The 22,833-nt window shown below is 43.8% G+C and overlaps 1 protein-coding gene across 2 annotated transcripts in view; it reads left to right on the plus strand.

Annotated features, from left to right (window-relative positions):
- Positions 1-22,833, plus strand: part of FYB2 (FYN binding protein 2) — a 116,476-nt gene that overhangs the window by 31,705 nt on the left and 61,938 nt on the right. For both annotated transcript variants that reach the window (XR_011436334.1, XM_070259876.1), the window contains exons 2-4: positions 1,310-2,051; positions 5,217-5,396; positions 7,167-7,200. Coding sequence is in view for 1 of the 2 variants with exons in the window: in XM_070259876.1 (XP_070115977.1) it covers positions 1,310-2,051; positions 5,217-5,396; positions 7,167-7,200 (956 nt within the window). In the remaining variant the exon portion in view is untranslated. The remainder of the gene's footprint in view (positions 1-1,309; positions 2,052-5,216; positions 5,397-7,166; positions 7,201-22,833) is intronic.

Consider the following 22,833-nt stretch of genomic DNA (forward strand, 5'->3'; position numbering starts at 1 on the left):
GGAAAGGTCACCCAACATTTCCTCAGCTGGCAAAGCAGAAGGCACTGGCACGGAGGTTGAATGCATGAAATTGAGACCTTTAAGATAATCAGGAGAAGATGGTGGCTCTTACTTTTGGAAATGGCTCCATTAGATGTCCTCCCACCCTCGACCTCCACACCCTCCTACCTCTTGTGAAGACAAAAGATGACCAAATGCACTATATCAAAACAAATCAGATCTGGTGAGAGAAGGGGGTGAGCAGTGGGAAAAGTAGTGAGCAGGAGTCCTAACAGTGCCTACGTAAGCCACCAACTCACTGTATGATCCTGGGCACGTTCCTTCCTCTGCCCCAAGGGTTAGGCTGCTATTACTCCCACTCTTTTCATATACTGAATTTGAGCTGAATTTAGAAGGAAGAACACAATCTCCCAAGGGCAGTGAAAAATACAAGAGGGTCATCTGGCCTCTTAGAAATAGCTTTTATCTATCATGGGCTTACTATGTGTCAGGCGCTGTGACGGATGCTTCACATAGAGTATCCCTAATCCTCTACCACTTGGGAACTTATTTTTCTGAGGAGACTGCACTAGTAATGCCAAGTTTCCCAAAGTGTTTGCCTAGATGAGAAAGAGCAGAGTCAGAATTTGAAAACAGACCTGTCTGGTTCCAAAGTTTGCTCTTTTCCACACTTCACGGTGTTAAGTTCCATGGCCAACTTATAAAGTACTATGGAAGCCCCAAGGAGACAGGGCAGAAGTTAGCTCTACCTGTGAACCCCAGGAGAGATCAATGGAGAAGGTGGGTGGTGAAGTTGCAAGAAAGAAGTTGACAAGTAGATGGGAGACACATCTTGAGAAGCGAGAACACATCAGCAAAGTCAGGGTGGTGAAAAGTACAAATTTTCTATGAAAATTGCAAATGATCGTGTTTGGTTTAAGGGTAACTGAGTTGACCATTGGCTGGAGGTCATAATCCCACCACATCACAAAGAAGCTTGAATGCTACACTAAGGGCTTTAGAATTTATTTGTGTAGGCAGCAGGGAGCTATCAAAAGTTTGCATCAAGGGATTTATCAGCAATTGTTAATACTATCTCCTTTATGAGTGTTCTTTATATGTTATGTTAAATACATCTGAAGGGTTTCAAAGAGAACAATTGTTTTCACTCCATCTCGCATGGACAATAGCATTACTTGCTCATGGTCATTAGCTAGGGGATGACCTGACATCGGCACTTAGAGCACCTTAGCATCCACAGCGAAGTCAGCTAATCATGCTGCTTTTTCCCTAGAATAATGAGACATTTCTTTTTTCTTTTATGCTTTAGGAAAGGTTAAGAAACTTCAAGGAACTTCAAGCCAAATTTCAGAAGCTTGATGCATCGGCTCTTCCAGGAGTTATTAAATTCCCAGGAGGTGTTTCTCAAAAGGGTGACATTGGAAGCACACAGCCCACAAGGATTTTGGCCAATGGGAAACCCCTCTCATCCAACCACAATCAGTCCCCACCATATTGTCCCAGTGGTGAACCCCAGCCTTTTAAACCCCAGAAAATGAAGTTGGCCCAGAGGAGTGAGATTCAGAAATGTTCTGATTCCCCAGGACCTCCAGGAGGCTCTTCTAGTTCTGCAGTAAATTCACAGAAGGCATCTCTGCTGTTAGACGTGAATCAGTCAAATGCTGAGATAACCAATGAGAAAGTAATGGTGACCAGTAGCTTCAGAGACAAGCTCTGGAACTGGGAGAAGGTTTCATCTCAGAAAAATGACGTGTCATCAGCCTTTCTTCTTGCCAATTGTGGAAGTAGGGCCATCCATCTAGAAAAGCAGGAAAGCATGGGGGTTACTCCAGAGGAGCCCAGGAAAAAGCTGGAAACCAAAGGTGCCCAGACCCTTCCTTCCCAGAGGCACTTGATGGCCCAAAGAAAATCACGTGCTGCCTCTGAAGATCCTACTTTTCTACTTTCTCAACATGACAAGAAGAGCCTAGAAAACCCCAGTCCTGAGAGAAGCCCAGCAGAGAGCACCTGCCAGCCTATCTATGATAGTGAGCTCATCAGCCAGGCCCCAGGTAAGAAATCTAATCCCCATGGGCCTAGGGGGAGAGGTCACTGTGTTTGCCTAATTTAGAACTGGCTGACTTGGGATGCTCACATATGTGACCTGGGCAATGTCTGCTCCAAACTCCAGCACAGATACTCTAGGCCCATCTGCTAAATTGTAATTTCAGGTTTGGGTAAAGGGATTAATCTCCTGGAATTATATTGAGAGACAGTTTGGGCAAACTTGGATTTGAATCCTAGCTCTGCTTCTTACAAGATGCATGAACTTGGGCAATCTGCTTAACTTCGTAGAGCCTGGTCTGCTCTCCTATAAATCAGATCCATTGCCAATCTTCCTCGTCTTGGTAAACAGACAACCACCCTCCTGTCTGCTCAGGCCAAAACCTAGGAGTCATGCTCTATTCCTCTCTCCCCCTCTTTCTTTGCATCCAAGCTCTTGGTTCTACCACCAAAATACGTTCTGAATCCATCTACTTCTGTCCATTTCTGTCCTCTGTCCATGTCCATGCCGCCGTCATCTCTTGCCTTGACCACTGCAATGGGTTAACTGGGCTCCCTGCTTCCACGTTCTTGCCCTTTTCTATTCTGCTCTCCTCCCAGCAGGCACAGCAATCCTCTAAGGCACAGCGATCCTCTAAATCACAGCTCAGATCACATCACTCCTCTCCTCAAATTCAACTCCAGCCACTTTACGGTGGCTCATGTGATTTAGTCCCTAGCTACCTCTCCAACCCTCTCCTCTCTCACCACATTGGCCTTCTTGCTATTCCTTAGATATACCACACTGGTTCCACCCCAGGTCCTTTGCTCTTGCTTATCCCTCTGCCTGGAACACTCTTCCCCCAGGTCTTCGATGTCTCGCTCCCTGACTTCCTCAGGTTTTTGCTCAGTGTCACCTGCTGTGAGTGGACTCCGTCTAACATAGCCACCCCACCCCCATCCCTCTCTACCTTCTTACATTACTTTGGTTTTCTTCATTATCACTTATCCCTGCCTGATGTATTGTTAGGTATTTGTTTGTTTACCTTAGTAAAATATATGTTACATGAGAATAAAAACTTCTCTACCACCACGTATAAGAACATATGAAGCACATATAAGAGCCAGGCTGGGTTCTGTGGGTCCTCAAAAACTATTTATTGAATGATTGAATGAATGATTGCATGGATGGGTGGATGGATGGATCTCCTGCTTACAATCCTCTATGGTTTCTCTTTGCGCTTAGAATAGCATCTAAACGACTTTTGACTGATGTCATGACTCTGCTTCTTTTGGTCCCTGCTTCTGTCTCTGACTTACCTCCGGCCTCTCTTCCGCTGGCTCACCAGCCCGTAGTCAACACTGGATTTCTTGCTGTTCTTTAAATAGATTTTGTTATAACTCAGGACCTTTACACTTGCTGTTCCCTCTTCCTAGAAAATTCTTTGCTTTGACCTTTTTACGGGTGCATTTAAGTCTCAGTTCAAATGACACTTTCCCAGATAAACCTTCCCTGGCCTCTCTTTCTAAAAAGACCACTACCTCACCTCCATGCATTCACACTCTTTCATATCATCCTGGTTTATTTCCTTTATAGAACTGACAGATCTCTATAATTATCTTGTATATTTGTTTACATGTTTATCATCAGTCTCTTCCTATTAGACTGAAAATTCCTGAGGCTAGGACTATATCTGTTCTTTTTCTCAACTCTATCCCCAGCCCCTGGAACAATGCCTGGAATATAGTAGATAAATAATTATTGATGAAGGGATGGGAAGGAAGAGAGGATGAATGGGATGAAGGATAGATGTGAGGAAAGAAAAACGGATGGATTACTTACCTGCCTGCTGGAGCTGTTGAGAGGATTAAATGAGATAACCCATGTAAATCGCTTAGCACAGTGCCTGGTGAAAAGCAGGAGCTCACTTAGCAAGTGATCATTCATTTTCACTATGTCTTCTCCTTAACTTGATAAAGACTGAAATTTCTGACATTGTGACTTATAATTAAAGCCAGGAAGAGAGGAGCTTTGGCCCTGAGTGATGTAACCCCTGCTGGCAAGGCAAGAGGGAAGCCCCCTCCCCACTGGCAGAGGTCAGCAGGGCTTGGAGGAAGCTGCACTGAGGTATTTGTAAGACACTAGCCAACTTCTTTAGTTTTACCATGTAGTCAACCACTGTGTGATGTGAGTCAAAAATCTAGGCACTTGAATAATACAAGGTTTCATGCTATCATCAGTATAAGAGGCAGACTTGATTTTCATATATAATACTGAAATTGCTGCTGGAGTTTGGCTTATTAGTGCAGAAGGATAAAATATATGAAATTCCGGGACACAAAATCCACAGGTGCCCAGGTACCACTGAGTCAGCCTGGAGCCTGTCCTAGGCTATGAGCCCTGGAAATCAGAGATCCAGTCTTTCTCCTCTTCATGGCCCCCATGTTGTTAGCCCACCATAAGTGCTTGAAAGTCCTTTCAGAGAAGAGTCCTTGTCCATTTCCTCTGAAGCAGGGCCTGTGCTTGGTGCCAGGAGATCAATATGGCCTAGTCCCTGCCCACAAGGAGCCTACATTCAGTGGGAAGATGGACCAGCCCTCCAATATGCCACAGCACCATGTTAATGACGCGCTATGGGGATACAAAACAGACAGTGGTTGATTCTGGCCTTGATTTCTGGTAGAAAGCAAGAAAAGCTTCCTAGAGGAGGTGTCATCGGAGCAGGGCCTTAAGGAATAAGTCAAAGTTCGCCAAGAGAGAAGTGAGGGAACAGCATTCCAGAACCAGAATGGCATGAACGAAATTTTGGATATATGAGAGCTTTTTAAGACTTTTAAAATCAAATCTGGAAAACTGAGAAGCAAGTGCTGTGAGTGAAAGATGTCTGGGCTCAAGGTGGGGAAGTAGGATGGTAAAGGGTGGTAAGAAAAGGACCTGGAAATGGAGACTGGGGCTGCCTGGTGTTTCCGTGCTGAGGAGGAGTGAGTGGATGTCATGCTGAGGAGATCGGAATTCGTCCTCTGGGCAACAGGATGGTGACAAGATCAGATCTGCATTTTGGTCAGGACACTGGCTACTAGGTGGAGAATAGATTGCAGAGAGTGAGACTGAAGCAAAGAAACTCGTCAGTTTCACCCAACAAGCCACAAAACGGAAATAATAATAACCTATATTTTGGACTATTTGTGCTCAGAAAAACAGCCAGATGTCAGGCATCACCAACTTCCCAAAACGAAGCCACTGCCTTCCGTGGAGTCCCTGGGTCCACCTCCCCGAAAGCCGCCCAAGCCCCCGCTGGTGAACCTCCAGGACTTCCAGAGGCAGAGGCGGAGGCGGAGGCGGACAGCGGCTGCACCCAGGACCCACAGGGAAGGTAAGCCAATGCACAAGGCCCCACATGCAGCCAGCCAGTGGGAGTCAGGGCTCCAGTGTCTGCACCCCCAGTCACCTCCCTCTCCACGTCATCTCCCAGGTGACGGTGCCGAACTGCTTTTCCGCAGGGCCGGACATCTATCACTGCTTGTTCTCACGTAGAGGCCGTGGCAGCTTGCCCAAGTAATGACAGATCTGCGGGAATTGGCCCCTTATCGCTGCTGGGCCAGCCGGCTTCCCCTGAGAGCAGGGCATTTGATCACTGGGAATCTATCCAAGAGGAAGAAAAGGAAAAGTAGCCAGGCGGGAAGGCAGGGAGCCTTTGTGCTCCCTACAAAGCCTGTGTTGTCAACACAACCAGTGCCGTGGAAGAGGGGGAGGGAGGGAAAAAGGAGGAAGGTCAGTGTGGACTTAACCTGCGATCGTTACAGGTCCCGCAGGCCTCCATGATCTGCCTCCAGTAAATAAATGAGGGACCCCCCACTCCTGTGCCACCCCCACCCCACCACCCGGTCCTCTCCAGGAACCAAAGCATCCTTGGAAGCCATTTGGGGTCTTCCTCTGTAAAGGAACACCGCCTTATGCCCTCTCCACTCCCCCCCCCCCAGTCTGATCCTGTTGACATTTTATACAGCCTTGCTATGTTTGCTGTGATGACACATGAGTGAACGACCCCTTGGGGCGGTATGTAGTGCAGTGTTCACATTTGTTTACTGTGGCGGTGAGCGCCGGTGGATGGTCCCTGAGAGAGCTAATTCTTAGTTCAGTGATTCTTACTTCATTGATTGCTGCTTTGATTGCTTTGGGCAACCTCATGGTTAAATTTCTTTAACTCAGTGTTTCTCAAACTTCAGCATGCAGCGGAATCACCTAGAGGACTTGTTCAAACACACGTGACTGGGCCCCAAGCTCAGAGTGTCTGATTCAGCTGGTCTGGGTTGGGGGCCTGAGAATTTGCTTTTGAACAAGTTCCCAGGGGGTATTGATGCTGCTGGCCCGGGGACCACACTTTGAGAACCATTGCTACAAGTCATCTTAAGTCTTGTCCTGAAAGAAAACTCTGTATAGACAAGTAGAGCTCTTAGAAGTATACTTGAATAATACGGCCGCCTCCATATCAGTGAAAGCTAAGTGTGATTTTTATAAACATTAAATAATTCAGGCCTCAGACCATCTCTCTGAGAGGGAAGAAGGTTGTCAGAGAACATAGAACAAAGTACTAAGTCTTTTGTAATAACATGGGCTTTGTAAATCCCAGCTCCCCACTCAGCAGCTCTGTAAGTCTGAGCATGAGCATGTTACTCTCTGAGCCTCGTTGTCCTCATCTGTAAAATGGGGATGACAGTAACACTCATCTCATAGGATGATTGTGAGGATAAATGACATGAGTCACGGAAAGTGACTTGGCATACCAGTAAGCCCTCAAAAAAGTGATATCAGGCAGACATTGAGCAGCTACACTCTCTTTGCCGGGCCCTATGATAGACACAAGTGATCAAGAGAGAAAGCCCACAGAAGTTCCGGGGCTCAGGGAGGTCAGAGTCTAACACAAGAGCATACACCATAAATAAGCACCATACGGGGCGGGTGAGTGCTGCGGTGCAGGAGGGGCAGTGGCCTGGGTGCCCGGGCAGGGGTCGGGGGAGAGGCTTGGGGCAGAGGGCAGTTGCCACTCCTCACTTTGTCTCGGGGTCAGGTCGTTGCACTAACATATTTGCTTTCCTCAGGCTCCGATAACACCTCTTTCTCACTTTGCCTCTTGCCCTTGCAGACGCCGTGGAAGAAGGTGACCTGCCTCCAGGGAGGTGAGTACCTGGTTCTTAACTGTGCAGGAGGGGAGCCCACCAGCCGGGCTGCCGAGCGCGCCCAAGAGCGGACAGCTAGCACAAGCCAGGTGTCTGGATGTCTCAGAAGGGTTGCAGGAAGAGCTGATTTATACGCAACAAACTGCAACTTTATTTTAAATGAGGGATTAAATAAACTGCATTTACCAACCAAGCTGAGGTTCACTTGCAAAGACCGGCCTCAAAGGTCCTTTTATTTATTATGCAGTTGAGTTCAGTAAATTGAAACATTGGCTTCCATGGTAACAAGTCGAATTAGAGGCCACAGAACGCTGTGGGCAGCTGGTGTGATGTTAGCAATTGATAATGGGACAAAGGACCTTCTATTTTTGGTGCATACCTTCTAAGAATTTTGCCTTGAAAGTATCAGTTCATTAAGTCACTCAACCAAATACTGTCTGTTGCTCCCTTTGATGTCAGGCGTTGAGCCGGCTACTTTGTACAGATTTTCTCGTTCCCTTTTCTCAAGAAGGCTGCAGAGTGGCTGCCGCTGTCCTCATTGTACAGCCAAAGACACTTGGGCTCAGACAGTTTGCCATGTGCAGAGCCATGGCTCCAACCCAGAGGTGCCCAAACTATATATTCTTTTAATGAGACGTAATTGACATATAACACTGGGTAAGTCTGAGGGGCACAGCATGTTGGTTTGACACATTTACATATTGCAATATGATTGCTGCATTAGCCAATATCTTGATCAGCTCACATAATTCTGATTTCTTTTTTGTGTTGAGAACAGTTAAGATCTAGTCTCTTAGCAACTTTGAAGTTTATAATACAGTATTTTATTTTTTTTGCTATAATCACTATGTTGTGCATTAAACCTCCAGAACTTATCTACTGTTGCAAGTTTGTACCCTTAAGCAACATCTGCAATTTCCCTACCTCCTAGCCCTGGTAACCACCATTCTACTCTTTGTTTTTACAAGTTCAGTTTTTACGATTCCACATATAAGTGATATCATTCAACGTTTGTCTTTCTCTGTCTGCCTTATCTCACTGAGCATAATGCCGTCAAGGTCCATCCATGTTGTTGCAAACAGCAGGATTTCCTTCTTTCTCATGGCTGAGTAATATTCCATTGTGTATTATACCACATCTTCTTTATCCATTCATCTGTTGACAAACACTTAGGTTGTTTCCATATCTTGGCTATTGTGAATAATACTGCAATAAACATGAGAATGCAGATATTTCTTTGAGATACTGATTTCAATTCCTTTGGATATACACCCAGGAGCAGGATTGCTGGATCATATGGTAGTTCAATTTTTCATTTTTTGAGGAAGCACCATACTGTTTTCCATTATGGCTGTACCAACAGGGATGCCCAAACTACTTTGACTATACTACCTCACCTCCCTCACAAAGATTTCCTGTTCTCAAGAAGGTCAGTCTTAGAAGGAGAACCAAACATAAAAATACATAATCATATTACTTATTCATTCATCAAATGTTTATAATGGTAGAGAGTGTTAAGTTTTGTAATAGAGGGAGGTACAAGATTCAGAGGTTGCACAAATGAGGGAGTGGTCGCCTTCTCTTGGGAGGATCAGGAAAGTCTTTATAGAAGATGTATCACTTATCTATTGCTACAGTAATACTACATAATAAAAGACAATAAAGCTTCAGGAGCAAATACCATGAATGTGGGGTTCAGCTGATCAGGGCAGCTCTCAGCTGGGCTTGCTCATATGTGTGCAGTCAACTGCGGACTACGTAGACAGCTTTGCTGATATTGGCTGGGGTTGTTTGCATGTTTGGGGGTCAGCTTGCTGTTGACTGATATGGGATTGCCTTGAGTGGGACGACTGAGGCAACCTGACTTAGCACAGTCCATCATGTACCAGCAAGCTAGCCCAGGAACGTTCTAGCAGTCACAGCAGACAAGCAAGATAAGCCCAATTGCAGAAGATATTTGCAAACCACGTATCCAATAAGAGGTGGATATCCAAAATATATAAAGAATTCATACAACTCAACAATAAAAAAACAGACAACCTGATCAAAAGATGGACAAAAGATATGAACATTTCTCCACAGAAGATATTCAGATGGCCAACAGGCACATGAAAAGATGTTCAATGTCACTAATTATTAGGGAAATGCAAATCAAAACCACAATGAGATATCACCTCATGCCTGTCAGAATGTCTATTATTAAAAAGGTAAGAAATAACAAGTGTTGGAGTGGATGTGGAGAAAAAGGAACCGTTGTACACTGCTGGTGGGAATGTAAATTGTTGCATCCACTATGGAAAACAGCATGGAGATTCCACAAAAATATTAAAAATAGAAATGCCATATGACCCAGCTATTCCATTTCTGGTTATCTATGCAAAGAACATGAAAACACTAATTTGAAAAGATATATGCACCCCTATGTTCATTGCAGCATTATTCACAATAGCCAAGACTTGGAAGCAATCTAAGTGCCCATCAATGGATGAATGGATAAAGAAGATGTGGTATATAAATACAATGGAATACCATTCAGTCATAAAAAAAAGATGAAATCTTGCCATTTGCAGCAATATGGATAGAACTTGAGGGTATTATGCTCAGTGAAATAAGTCAGATGGAGAAAGACAATTACGGTATGACTTCACTCATGTGTGGAAGATTAACAAACAAACACATAGAAACGGAGAACAGATTGGTGATTACCAGAGGAGAAGAGGGTGGCAGGAGGGCAAAAGGGGGAGATGGGGACATGTGTACAGTGATAGGTGGAAACTCGACTTTTGTGGTGAGCACAATGCAGTCTACACAGAAGTTGAAATACAATGATGTACACCTGAAATTTGTGTAATGTTATAAACCAATGTGACCTCAAAAAAAAAAAAAAAAAAGCCAAATTGCGTAAGCACATTCAAGTCTCTGCTGTATTGTGTTTGCTAACATCTGTTGGTCAAAGCAAGTCACGTGGCCAAGCCCAGAGTCAGAGGGGGAGGGCACCAAAAATTTATGTGGCAAAGGGTCGGGATCAGAAGAGGTGGAGAATAGGAACATTAATCCGATCAACCTATCACTGAAGAGGAAACATTTGAAATGAGAGTGGAGGGAAACATTTGCCGGATAACATGCGAAGGGGCACTGCAGGCACAGGCAGGAGATGTGAAGTGACATGTCTTATCTGTGGAAACCAGAAATAATTGGGGAGAATTACAGCGTAGAAAGTATAGTAAGGAATGGAAAGAAATGGGATTGCAGACGTAGACAGAAACCGATTCACGGAGGATCTTGTCCACCAAGGAAGAGATAAGAAAATCCTGTTCAACAAGGAGCTGACTGTGTGGTGCCAGACATGCCTTGCGAGCTCCAGGAACTCCTATCTCACTTGTCTATTTGAAAGAGTTAAATGCCGGTGCAAGGTAGGTCAGTGGAGCTGCATTCTACGTGCATTTATGTGAACAAGACAATTTAGACAGCTCAGGTGATGATTTGCACTATTTATTCATTGAGCATGGGCTCCAGTGTGATGGTTTGCGGGGACAGTGCAGCTGCTGTGCTCTGAGTTGGTCTTGGTCCCCTCATGCCTCACATCCTGTGAGCATCTCAGAGTGAGTGTGAGTGTGCTATGATTGTAGTGTTTAGCTGGATATACATTTGTCCTACAGCTTAGCTCTAAACTAAGCCAACTTCTTCTCTGGTATTTTAATCAAAGACACAGGAACTCTTTTCAACGTGGGGGATAAAGTTGCTGTGATGGGCAAGTATTGGGAAACAGTAGCCTCTAGTGTGACAACTTCTCCCTAAGGGATTTACAAGGGAAATTTGATGATTCTGCCCTCTCACACTGATTTTAGAACCTAACTGTCATTGAAATGAGGTTCATTGTCCCTCAATTATGATATGGGCCATGGTGTTGCAAGAATGCAAAGCAAAAGAGATGAAGAGGGAGCAAGATAATCAGGGGAAGCCTCATAGAAGACGAAAGAACTTGAGATGCATTCTGCAATGATGGGTCATAATTGAATAGGCTTACTTACTTGTTCCCTCTTGTGAGACTGTAATGTGGGTGAGAGCACGGTATGGTTCCCAGAAATAACCACATTCCTAACTTGTACAGTCATGTGCCACACAACAACATTCGGTCAATGACGGACCACATATACAACAGTTGTCCCATAAGGTTCGCACCACATAGCCTAGGCGTGTAGTAGGCTACACCATCTAGGTTTGTGTGAGCACACTCTGTGATGTTTGCACAACGATGAAATCACCTAATGACGCATTTCTCAAACATATCCCCATCGCTAAGCGACACGTGACCATAGTTGGTTAGTGGATGAATGGATGCGTGGAAAGATGGATGGATGGATGGATGGACCATTGGATATTCACTATAAAGATAGAGTATGATTGAAAGCAAGGCAGTGGTAATAAGGAGTAGGAAATAAGCAGCCAAAACGTATTCTGATGTACAAAATAAGAGACAGGATTGGATCCTAAAGTGCATTAAGTGCCATGCTAAGGAGTTGGGACTTTATCTTGTCAACAATAAGTTAGTTTGAACAAGTAAATGCCCTGATGCTGAGCAGCCTTAGATACAACTTCCATGAGAACTGGCACTTGTTTGGGAAGAACATCTTCCATGTTCATGGTATTAATCTTCAATACAGATACTAGATTAGAAATAGAATAGGTAAGATCTCATTACTGGAATGGGCCCTGGTGATTATCTGATGCAGTCAGGCCATATAGCATAGTGTCAACAAAAGCCTAGGTTTTTTAATCCAAGCTCTACCACTTAACACCTGTCTAACCTTGGAGAAGTGCCTTAACCTCTACAAACCTGTCTCTACTTTCGTAAAGTGGGATATTGATAGAGTTGTGGTGAGGGTTAAATGAAACAATGATTGTAGCACAGTGCCTAGCATCTAGAGAGTGTTCAACAAGGACTGCTTAGCTATTATATAACCTCCCACCAAGGGCAGGAATCCTTGATTGAAACCTTAGTCTCTTCAAAAATCCGTTGATGGGGAGCTCATTACCCAGAGTCCACTGTTTTTCTTTGTGGGGGCAGATTTTATTCATTCAATACATATTTGTTGATCATCTACCATATGCCAAGTGCTCTTATATAGGTTAAGAAGTGTACAAAGTAGACAAACATATTTACCTGTATGCTTACATACTTGGTTGTTTGTTTTCCCAAAAGTCCTTCAAGTTAAGCTAGAAAAAAAAGTGAGCTCCCTACCCTAGATTCCCAACCAGCTGTCCAAGGTCTACTTGCTGGTACAATAGACATTCTCTTTACTTCTTCTTTACATGATAGTTCTTAAGACATCTAAGGACTACGTTCTTCTCTAAACTGAAACTCACCATTCACAAAACAGTAGCCTTTGTAGTTTAGCTGTGTTTCTATAGATATATATTTTAATCATCTTAAAGGAACTCAGTGCATTTACAATAGCCATTTTCATTTCTGAGCTTCTTCGTATTGTGCGTTAAATATGAGAAGCAGCATTGGGTAATGGAACAAGCACATGTCTGCACTCAGATTAGCATAGTTTTAACCCCTCCTCTATACATTAGACAAGTCATTTAACAGCTTGGAGCTTTGACATACACATCTGTAAAGTGGACCCAATAATATTTACTCCATTGTGTTGTCATGAAGACTAAATGCGATAAATTATATAAAGCACAGAGTACAGAGAATATGCTCAGTGAGTCTTACTTTCCTCAACCCTTGGCCTCTCTATCCCTTGTCATCTCTGGAGTATTAGTATCTCCTCAGTTTCAAACAGTGAAAGGACTCTTTGGAGATTATTCTTTGTCATCACTCTCTCGTGTGAACCAAGCTGGCTGGCATCCTTCTTGAATAAACAGCCCTTATTTGTGTGAGCAAAGCAGGTTAGTCCCAGGGCAGGAGTCAGCATTGGATCTTTGTCAGTCCTTAGCATAGTTAGCTAATATTTTATTCATTAGCTATAAATATGGCTTTTCTCCCATTAAGAAGTGTCAGAAGTTAGTTCTGACTCAGGGAATCTCTGACTCAGACTCTAAGGAAGGAAGAGGCTGTTTATTTCAGGAGTAGAAAAGATTCAGGCAGTATAATGTTTCTCAGATGAGGGTCTTTGGGTGGATCCAGGAGTCCATCATTTTCTCTCCTGAACTTTTGTTTTTGGTGAGGAAGATTGGCCCTGAGCTAATTCCTGTTGTCAGTCTTCCTTTTCTTGTTTGAGGAAGATCGGCCCTGAGCTAACATCTGTGCCCATCTTCCTCCATTTTGTATGTGGGATGCCACCACAGCATGTCTTGACGAGTGGTGTAGGTCCACGCCTGGGATCTGACCTGCAAACCTGAGCCGCCAAAGTGGAGGGTGCCAAACCCAACCACTATGCCACTTGGCCGGTCCCTCTCCTGAACTTTTTAATTTTGTGTTTTCATTTTGGTGATAGTCTTTAAAAGATAATATAAGCCTGTTTTGAATCTGGATGACCTCTCAATCTAATACTTTGGAACATGCCTTTGCATTTGTGTTTTTGGTGTTTTTTACCCTACACAGAGCAGGGCACACAAGTACCCCTGGGCCTGGGCAGAATATGTGACCGTGTCTAGGGCCTGTGTTAGGCAACTGGGAAGAGTGGATCCTGTGAAATTGGAGAATAAATGCCTGACCTGAGGCTTTCAAGAAAAATAATGATAATAACAGAAAGATGACACTGTGGCCAAATGAAATGCATCTATAGTCCTTATTTGGATTGTGGTAAGCGCTATAAAAATTTTTCAAACAGTATTAAGACAGTAACTAGGGATTGGTGGTAACATTTGGGTTGAGACCTGAATGGTGAGGACTCAGCCATGGAAAGTCTAGGAGAAGAACATTCCAGGAGAGGGAACAGCTGGTGCAAACTCTCAAGGGAGAACCACCTTCCACGTGTTTAAAGACCCAGAAAGGAGGGGAGCGCAGCTAAACCACAGTGTGCTAGGGGAATGGTGGTGCTGATTCCTGTGAGCCATGGATGAATCTGGATTTTGCTCTGAATGCATTGGGAATCTGTAGGAGAGTGTTAAGCCAGGCAGTTACAAGAGCCGACATTTATTTTGTAAAGATCACTCTAGATGCTGTATAAATAATAAATTTAGTGGGGAAACAGGTGGAAACAGGAAGATAGCCTAGGAAGCCATTGCAATAACAAAACAATGACAATACATTGAAAATAGCAATCGACACTTATATAGTGTCTGTTCTAAGTACATGTATGATTCCGTTTATGACAATCTTAGGAAGTAGATGAAGATATCTCATGTTATAGATGAGGCAACTGAGTCACAGAGAGGTTACATAACTTGACATGGACAAGGTAGTAGAAATGGAGATAAAAGAATGAATGGATTCAAGTTATGTTTTGGAGGAAAGCCAGCAATCACTGGATCAACTGCGCAGAGTGAGATGTGAGTGAGGGCAAGAGAGGAATCGAGGACAACTCCTAGGTGCCTTGCTGTTTCCATCAGTGTTGATGTTAACATATGTGGAGTGCTTGGCACATTATCAGCGCTCAGGACAAGACTGACCCTTCCTGAAAGCTATTTGGGGTTGATTTTCACATAAGAAACAAAACAAGCATGTGATTTTGCCTTTGCACATGTGAGACCAGAGCCTTTAAAGGCTAGTTTTTAAATTGTTTGCAACTATGGCGCTCTTTCCTGAATGGATGCATTTTAACTAATTAAGATAGTATAGACCTGCTCTGATTGACCAACAGGAAACCAGGGTCCTCGTAATGATATCTGGAAGATGAGAGTGCGCCCCAAGATCCCAGAGTGCTAAATCAAGTTGCTAGAGAGCAAGAAAGAAGAGAAGGAAATTTTTTAAGCCTGTGCCTTGTGAGGTTTTAGACCCAGAACGTTCAGGTGGCTTCAGCTCAAGCCACTTCAATAACTTCCTATTATTCTTTTTAATTGGGCTTCAGAGACACAACAAGTCCACTGTTTGGCCTGCCTTTCACAAGGGCAATCGTGGTAGGAGCGGTGGATTTACTTAGGGGTTCCGTCTTTTTTCATATTTTCAAGTATTCCTCCTTTAAAAAAAATCATCTAGAGATTCTATTTATTGAACACTTTCCATAGACAAAGCCTTCTGCCCGATACTTATGTCCACTCTCTCATTTTAAAACTCCCAACTACAACCACCCCATGAAGCAAGTGGTTTGCGGACTCTGACCAGAGTGAAGTTGAGTAATCCAGGGTGAAGCCACTGGATCGGCAGCACCAGCGTTTGACCTTGTCAGCCTGGCTCCAGAGCACAGCCTCTCAGCCACCACGCCCAGGCTGCCTTACTGTGGATTCACATGGGATCGTTGCCTATGATAAAAGAGGGCAAGGTTTAAAAGACTCATGGCCTGCTCTACAAATTGAGCCTGGACGTTCTCCAGGCAGGTGTTCTTGAACGCCTACCTCAGGGTTTCATTTTCGGTCTGCAGAAAGATCTACGTAAGGGAAGCTGGCCAGGGTGGAGCTAAAGTATGAAAGCATTTGGAGCCAAGCCTTGCCGCCTCTCTTTAGTGGCGTTCTAATGATATGCTGGGAAAAGTCATGATTTAGAAAGAAATCAGACAAGTTGCAGACTTGAAGCCTATTTTGGTACATAGGTATATTCAGAAAGGTTGAATGGAAAGTAATCTTTGAGTGTGGCCACGTACTGGGCATTGCTTAGCCCTTTGCATCAGCTAGGCTCATTTTAGCCCCACACCCATTCAGGAGGGCAGAGTTTCCTCTTTTGTAGATGAAAAATCAGGGCTCAAAGACGTTTCGTGACTTGCCCTGAAGTACCAGGTAACACAGAGCTTATCCAGGATAGGAGCTCAGGGCTGTATGTGTATGAAGACTTTCAGCTACGCTATCCTGTCTCAGAATTCTTCCAACAGAAAGGATTTGGGGAGATCTCTATTAGACCGTAAACCCCATGGGAGGAGGGATCATCTGTCTTTTTCACCTTTGTTTCCCTAGAAAGTAGACATGCAAGTCATTATTTAGTGACTAAGTAAATAATGGACCAATGGAGAGACGGATAAACAGATGAATGGGGAGAAGGATGGACAGATAGAATATTACCTCCCGGGAACTTTTACGTAATTAAGGAAAACATTCCAAGACTCTGTTATCTGTCTATTTTGCGTCGATTTGCATATACGATATCACATCCTTCTAACAATAAGCAAAGCTAAATAGTTAGAACAATCTGAGCTGATCAGTTGCCCTTGCGTATTACATAAAGGCTCCTGCCATGTGAAGTTACGGACCCACATGAACTCCTCTTTCCTCTGCTTCTTAGTCCAGCGTCCAGCAAGTGATGCTCTGCCAAGAAGCTTGTCCTTCTTATTTTAGCCTCCACGGAAGGCGCTCTCCTCTCTTCCCCTTCTTCTGTGGACCCTTTACACTTTGAATTAAATATTTATTTAATCAAACTAATCATGGAGCACTTTGCCTTCATTTTACATTTAGAATAAAATTCAAAACTCCCAGACTCTTTGCCAGAACCAAGAAAGTCCCATATCTCCTGGCCGCTCTCTTCTCCTCTCCCAGCCCCTTCTTTCCCTCGTTCACTGTTGTTAGTCCGCTGACTGGCCTTTTGGCTTCTCTTCAAACACAGCAAGCATGTTCTTACCAAGTGGAAATACTTGCTTTTCTCTGTGTGTAGAATGGTCTTCTCCTAGAACTTCACCTGAAGGCTCCTTCTCATACAGGATCCATTCATTCGTTTGTTCATTCATTCATTCAGTGAATATTTATTGAGCCCCAAGTATGTACAGACATTGTTCTAGATGCTGGTAGTGCAACAGATAACAAAACAAAGTCTCTGCCCTCATGGAGTATACATTTTAATTGGGAAGAAAGACAAATAAGCAAATAATGATGTCAGGTAAGGTAATGGTAAATGCTTCAATGTTGGCCTCCCTGACTTTAGCTCATGCTTCCTCTTCCAAGATACTGTCTACTCCATATATAAGCCTACTTTCTTCTCCTGTTAGTGTTTATTAATGCTTCAAATGATAATATTTATTCTCCTTGTTTATTTTCAATTATTATTCTAGACCATAAGAGTCTTGGGTTCAAGGATCTTGTCTATTATTTGCTTTTCTATTCTAGAACAGTGCCTGGCACAGAGGAGGAGCTCAATGAAAAAAACTAATGATGTGACATCATCTACCTGTCCTTATAGGGCTTTCCAGTATTTCTGCAAGCATAAGAGAAGGATCCAAGTGTCTGGGAACCTGTAATGTGCCAGGCCCTGTATTAATCACTGGAGACATAGCAGTGAGTGAGAGACAAGATTCCAGAGCAAGACACAAAATTGAACTAAAGAAAATAATAATGAAATCATTTAAAGATTATGGCAACTACAAAGAATGGTATAAAGCAGAGGATTATGGTAGTTAGAAATAGGTGGAGAGGAGGGCTACTTGGAAAAGGTAGCAACAGAAAGATGTTCTTGAAGGGTCGTCTAAGGTGAGACCTCATTGTTGAGAAGGAGCTGGCCACACAGCATTCATTCCAGGCAGCAGGAAGAGCATTTGCAAAGTCCTCAAGGAGAAAGAGAGTATGGCATCCTTGCAAAACAGAAAGGACGCTAGCGTAGTTAGAGTCTAATGAGAAAGGAAGGGTTTTTTTGGGTTTTTTGGTTTTTCTGCTGTGGAAGATTTGTCCTGAACTAAATCCATGCCAATCTTCCTCCATTTTTAATACATGGGCCGCTAGCACAGAACAGTCATTAACAGAGCGGTATAGGTCTGTACCTGGGAACTGAATCCGGGCCGCCAAAGTGGAGCATGTGGAACTCAATCACTAAACCATCAGGGTCAGCCCAGGAAGTTGTTTTTAATTAAGAATCCTAGTAAGCCCCTGGAGAGTCTGAAGCCAGACTGTGACGAGATCTAAATTATCTTTCTGAAAGATAGCCCTGGCTGCTGTGTGGAGAATAGATGGTAGAAGGACAAGGGAGAATGTCACTTAATCAGTGTGTTACAGAATAAGTAGGAGTTTGTGATGAGGACTTTGGTGGTGAGGATATTTCAAGCAGAGGAACCACATATACAAAAGCCCAGAGGCAGGAAACATGGTGGGTAATCTGATGTGATTGGCATGTGGGGGGTCAGGAGTGTGCGCAGGGCAGTGAAACACATCATAATAGTTCAACAGATGTGGGCTGAATAACAGAATGGACTCAGACGGTACTTTAGCTTGAGACTCCCTTATATACAGTCTGTGCTTGTTATTTTCCAGTTTCCTGGGTGGACCTCACCTCCCTGTCTAAATTATAAATTCTTCGAAAGCAGGGAGAGGATCTAAAACGTCTTTTGTTACCAGCTGTGTAACTGAAGCTTGTTTAAGCTGAGTGGCGTAGCGATATCTACAATCAGAAGATGCAGAGAGTGTGTTATAAGGGGTTAAGAGCATAGACTTTTGGGTCAGATAGCCTTGGAGTCACATTTTGAGCTACACAGGCTAGCTGTATGATCTTAGAATAATTATTCAATGTCTCTGGGCCTCCCATTTCCTCATATACCAAATGGTGAAATCAATAAATTCTACCTCCTGGGGTTGCCGTGAGGATTGAGATAAATGTCTACAATTCCAAAGTGCCCAGCAATGCCAAAACGCTTGATAAACGGCAGTGGGCTGTAGTTTGCTTGTAGGAGCAGGGTCTGTCCAGCACTATGGGCAGTGGCCTGGGCATCAGGACTCCCAGGAAAGCCTGCCACTAGCTCAGAGGGTGACCTCACCTCCCTCTGTAAAACAAACGGGGGTGGATCTTAGGACCCACCTCAAAGCAGACACCCTGAAATTTGAAATGCGGACATTTGAAAAGTTGACCTTAATGATGAAAAGGAAGGCTTGAGGTCATTTTGTTTCATGCTATGAGAGTTGCCACTGGATTATTAAGAACCTGCGTTAGCGGTTGCATTAGTAGAAGTCACTGCTTTCACAGAGCCATTCCTAAGTTCGCCAGTGGTTTCACTGATTCTGCCTTGACCTCAAAATTTGCTGCTGTTAGTGCTGTTTAGTTGATTCCAACTCCTGGCGCCCCTGCGTGCAGCAGGGCAGAACCCTGTCCAGTCTTTTTGCACCATCCTCTCTCCTTCCGGCACTGTCTCAGACAATACTTTGCTGCTATTCATAGAGTTTTTATGGACAATTTTTTTTGGAAGTGGGTGGCCATGTCTTTCTTTCTAGTCTGTCTATTCAGGAAGCTCCACTGGAACCTGTCCACCATGGGTGACCCTGCTGGTATTTGAAATAGCGGTGGCAGAGCTTTCAGCATCACGGCGATGCACAGTCACCAGAGGATGACAACTGACAGATGGGTGGCATGGTTCCCTGACTGGGAAACAAACCCGGCTGTGGTGATGAGAGCCAATTCTTAACGACCAGACCACCAGGGCTGGCTAACCTCAAGATACAGGTTAAGGATACTATTCTTATTTCATAGGTGATAATGTCAAGCACAGACAAGTATAGTACCTTCCCTGTCACATTTTCCCCATATAAATAACTAATATAGAGAAGAACTGATCTGTGAAACCATTGGATCAGGCTAACAAAATCTTGAAAAATATCATCCAAAACCCGCTCGTAAGCTCAGGGACCGTCACCATCGTCCTGTGCTTCATTATTTGCATTTTCAGTTTTTCCTTGGTTCTAAAGCGACCTGTAGTTCAGAGGAAAAGAGCAATGGGAATCAGCAGGAATCAGAAGGCCTGATTTCCGGACCCACCCCTGCTACTTAACAATGGTGCCATCTTGGGCAAGTTACTGAATATCTCCAAGCCTCAGTTTCCTCACCTGTAAAATGCCTCAAGGTGCAACTGAGATTGTTAACTGTTATTATATAACATTAGCATGAATATAGCTTGTTCAAAGAGTGAGTGAGAGCATGTGAGTTAATGAATGAGAAACCTCAGAGCTTCTCTACTTTCACATCTTCAGCACATGTGGTTGTCTCTTGTTGGGACTTTGCTTAATAGTTTGTTCAGTCACCTGGGGCCTTCCTTGCTATTTATTCCAATGACCTCCTTCTTTGGTGACTTCCATTGTAGTGGGAGCTGCTCTGCTGTGTTTGACTTCAACTGGCACTTCCCTTTTGTGAGACAGTATGTAGCATCATGATTAAGACCCCAGATTCTGGAGTCCAACACCTGGCTTCTAATCTCTGCTCTGCCACTTACTCTATGACCTTGGCTTATCCTCAGTGTTCTCATCTGAATGTGGAAAGAATGATAATATCTACTTCACAGAGGCAAATGAGAATCAAATGAATTGATACATGTAATTGGGACAGTGCCTGGCACCTAGGAAGCGCTCAATAATTACTAGCTATTCTTCTTGTTTCTGTGCCTTCCTTAGGAATGAGAACAATGATTTGACAACAGGGCTTCAGAGCTAATAATATTTCAAGTGAGGCTGGGGGAGATGGCATGCTGTGTGAGGTTATGCTGCACGTTAATAATGTTTACTTAGTCGTTGTATTAGGGTTTGCCAGAGAAACAGAACCAGTAGGATATTTATATATTTGCATTTTATATATTAGATTACACACATATATATATATAATGTATCTGGTGCTTTTAATTCCTCATAATTTGTTAATTATGAGGAATGGGCTTACACTTTTATGGAGGCTGAGAAGTCCCATGATCTGCCCTCTGCAAGCTGGAGACCCAGGAAAGCCAGTGAAGTAATTCCAGGTGAGCTGATGGCATAAATCCCAGCTCAAGGGCAAGAGAAGATAAGATGAAATGTCTCAGCTCAATCAGCGAGGCAGGAAAAAGGAGTGAATTCCTTCTTCCTCCACGTTTTGTGCTATTCAGACCCTCAGTGGATGATGCCCTCTCACAGTGGGGAGGGCCATCTGCCTTCTCAGTCCACTGGTTCAAATGCTAACTTCATCCAGAAACACCCTCACAGACACACCCAGAAGTGATCTTTAATCTGGATGTCCTGTGGACACTCAAGTTTACACATAAAATTAACCATCACAGTCATCATAGTTTTGTGGCTCTTTACAGAAAGAACTGGGTTATAAATTCAAGAATTAGAAACAAATAACTACCTAGTGTCCAGGGCTGAGTGACATTGGAGGCACTGTATTTGTCGTTTGTTGTTGTGGTTGTTGTAGAAGTCATGGTAGAATTAGTAAACTTATGAAACATGTGGTAGTAGGATTGGGCTCACACACGCATGTATTTATTATTCATACATGTGTATATATACACGTATATGTGATACATAAAATATATGTATCATATTCAAAGATATGTATCCACAAAAGTATGTGAGTGTGTGTTGTGTAAAAATGGTGGGAGTAGGAGAGCTAGTGGTAGAGGTGGGAGAAGTAGTGGAAGTGGAAATGGTAGTACAAGTAGTAGTTGAAGTGGAAATGTAAACACTTTGCACCAAGCACTGCACTAAACATGGCATAACTGTATCCTCTTGTCCTCATAAAGCAGAGGATTAAAGGAAGAACAGGCTTGGGTCCAATTCCCCTCCAAGGTCACAGCCAGGGAAAGCTGAGATTCAGCCCCACGTCCGTCTCTCTAACGCCGGTGTCTCCTTCTGACCACTCCGCTCCACTGCGTCACTGACTGTTCATTTTCAACAACCATCTAATGTGTAGAAGATGGAAATTTTACTAGTTTATTAGAGAAAGCTGTCCTTTAAGATTTATCAGGTATTTTTATGAAACTGGCACAAGTGCATTTGGAGATCCATTTTAGATAGCATGGATGTCATTTTTAAAAGTCTAATCACTAACCGTTTCATTCAAGAGAAGGATTTCTTAGGGCGAAGTCCTGCGGGGAAGGTAGTCTTACAAGAAGTATTTATTGGAAATGGGAATTTTCCCGTTTGCGACGTTGGGTAATTGCGAAGTCAGATGGTCTCATCCTCCCTGGTCACCAGGAGCCTGCAGAACGTCACCGAGAGCGCCTGCCGCTAAGCTACTCCTGTTCTCCCTGTTTCCCAAACGTGCGGCCCATTGAATAAGAAGCTGGGTTTTCAACTAGGTCCACCCCCTTAATAAAATAAATACAAAAATACAGCTAAGAGTTTTGCTGTTCAAGTCTTAATCTTTCTACTTAACGCAAGTCCTTCTTTAGAATTTCCAGAACTGTCCTGCAGTGACATTTTTGACTCACCCTCATGTAGGGCAGCACAGGAGAAGATGAGAAAGGAAGTGGACCCGTCAAGCGTTTCCCACGTGTTGACTCGGTTATTCCCACAGTAACGCTCCACAGCGACCTGATGAAGAAATTAAGGCTCTGAGAACCCAGACGATGGCTCAAGTCCCCGCAGTCAGGGAGAGATGGACAGGAAGCAGAGTACAGTGCCGAGCGCATGGGAAACCCTCAGCAAACAGTAGCTGATACTGTGACGGGCGGTCCACTGCTGGGCCAAGTGAACAGACATTTAAATGAACTGTGTGTCACTTCTCCAGAGCGTACGGCCTAATAATACACAGGCTGGCGGATCATTCTCCAGAGGAGGGCTGAGGCCCGGGGATAGACATGGCAAGTGGGAACAGTCATGACGGGAGGTCATGGGTCCTCCCTTGTTTGAAAGTTTATTTTGAAGATAGGTTTCCAA

The sequence above is a fragment of the Equus caballus genome, chromosome 2 (genome assembly GCF_041296265.1).
Source record: "Equus caballus isolate H_3958 breed thoroughbred chromosome 2, TB-T2T, whole genome shotgun sequence".
Lineage (NCBI taxonomy): Eukaryota > Metazoa > Chordata > Mammalia > Perissodactyla > Equidae > Equus > Equus caballus.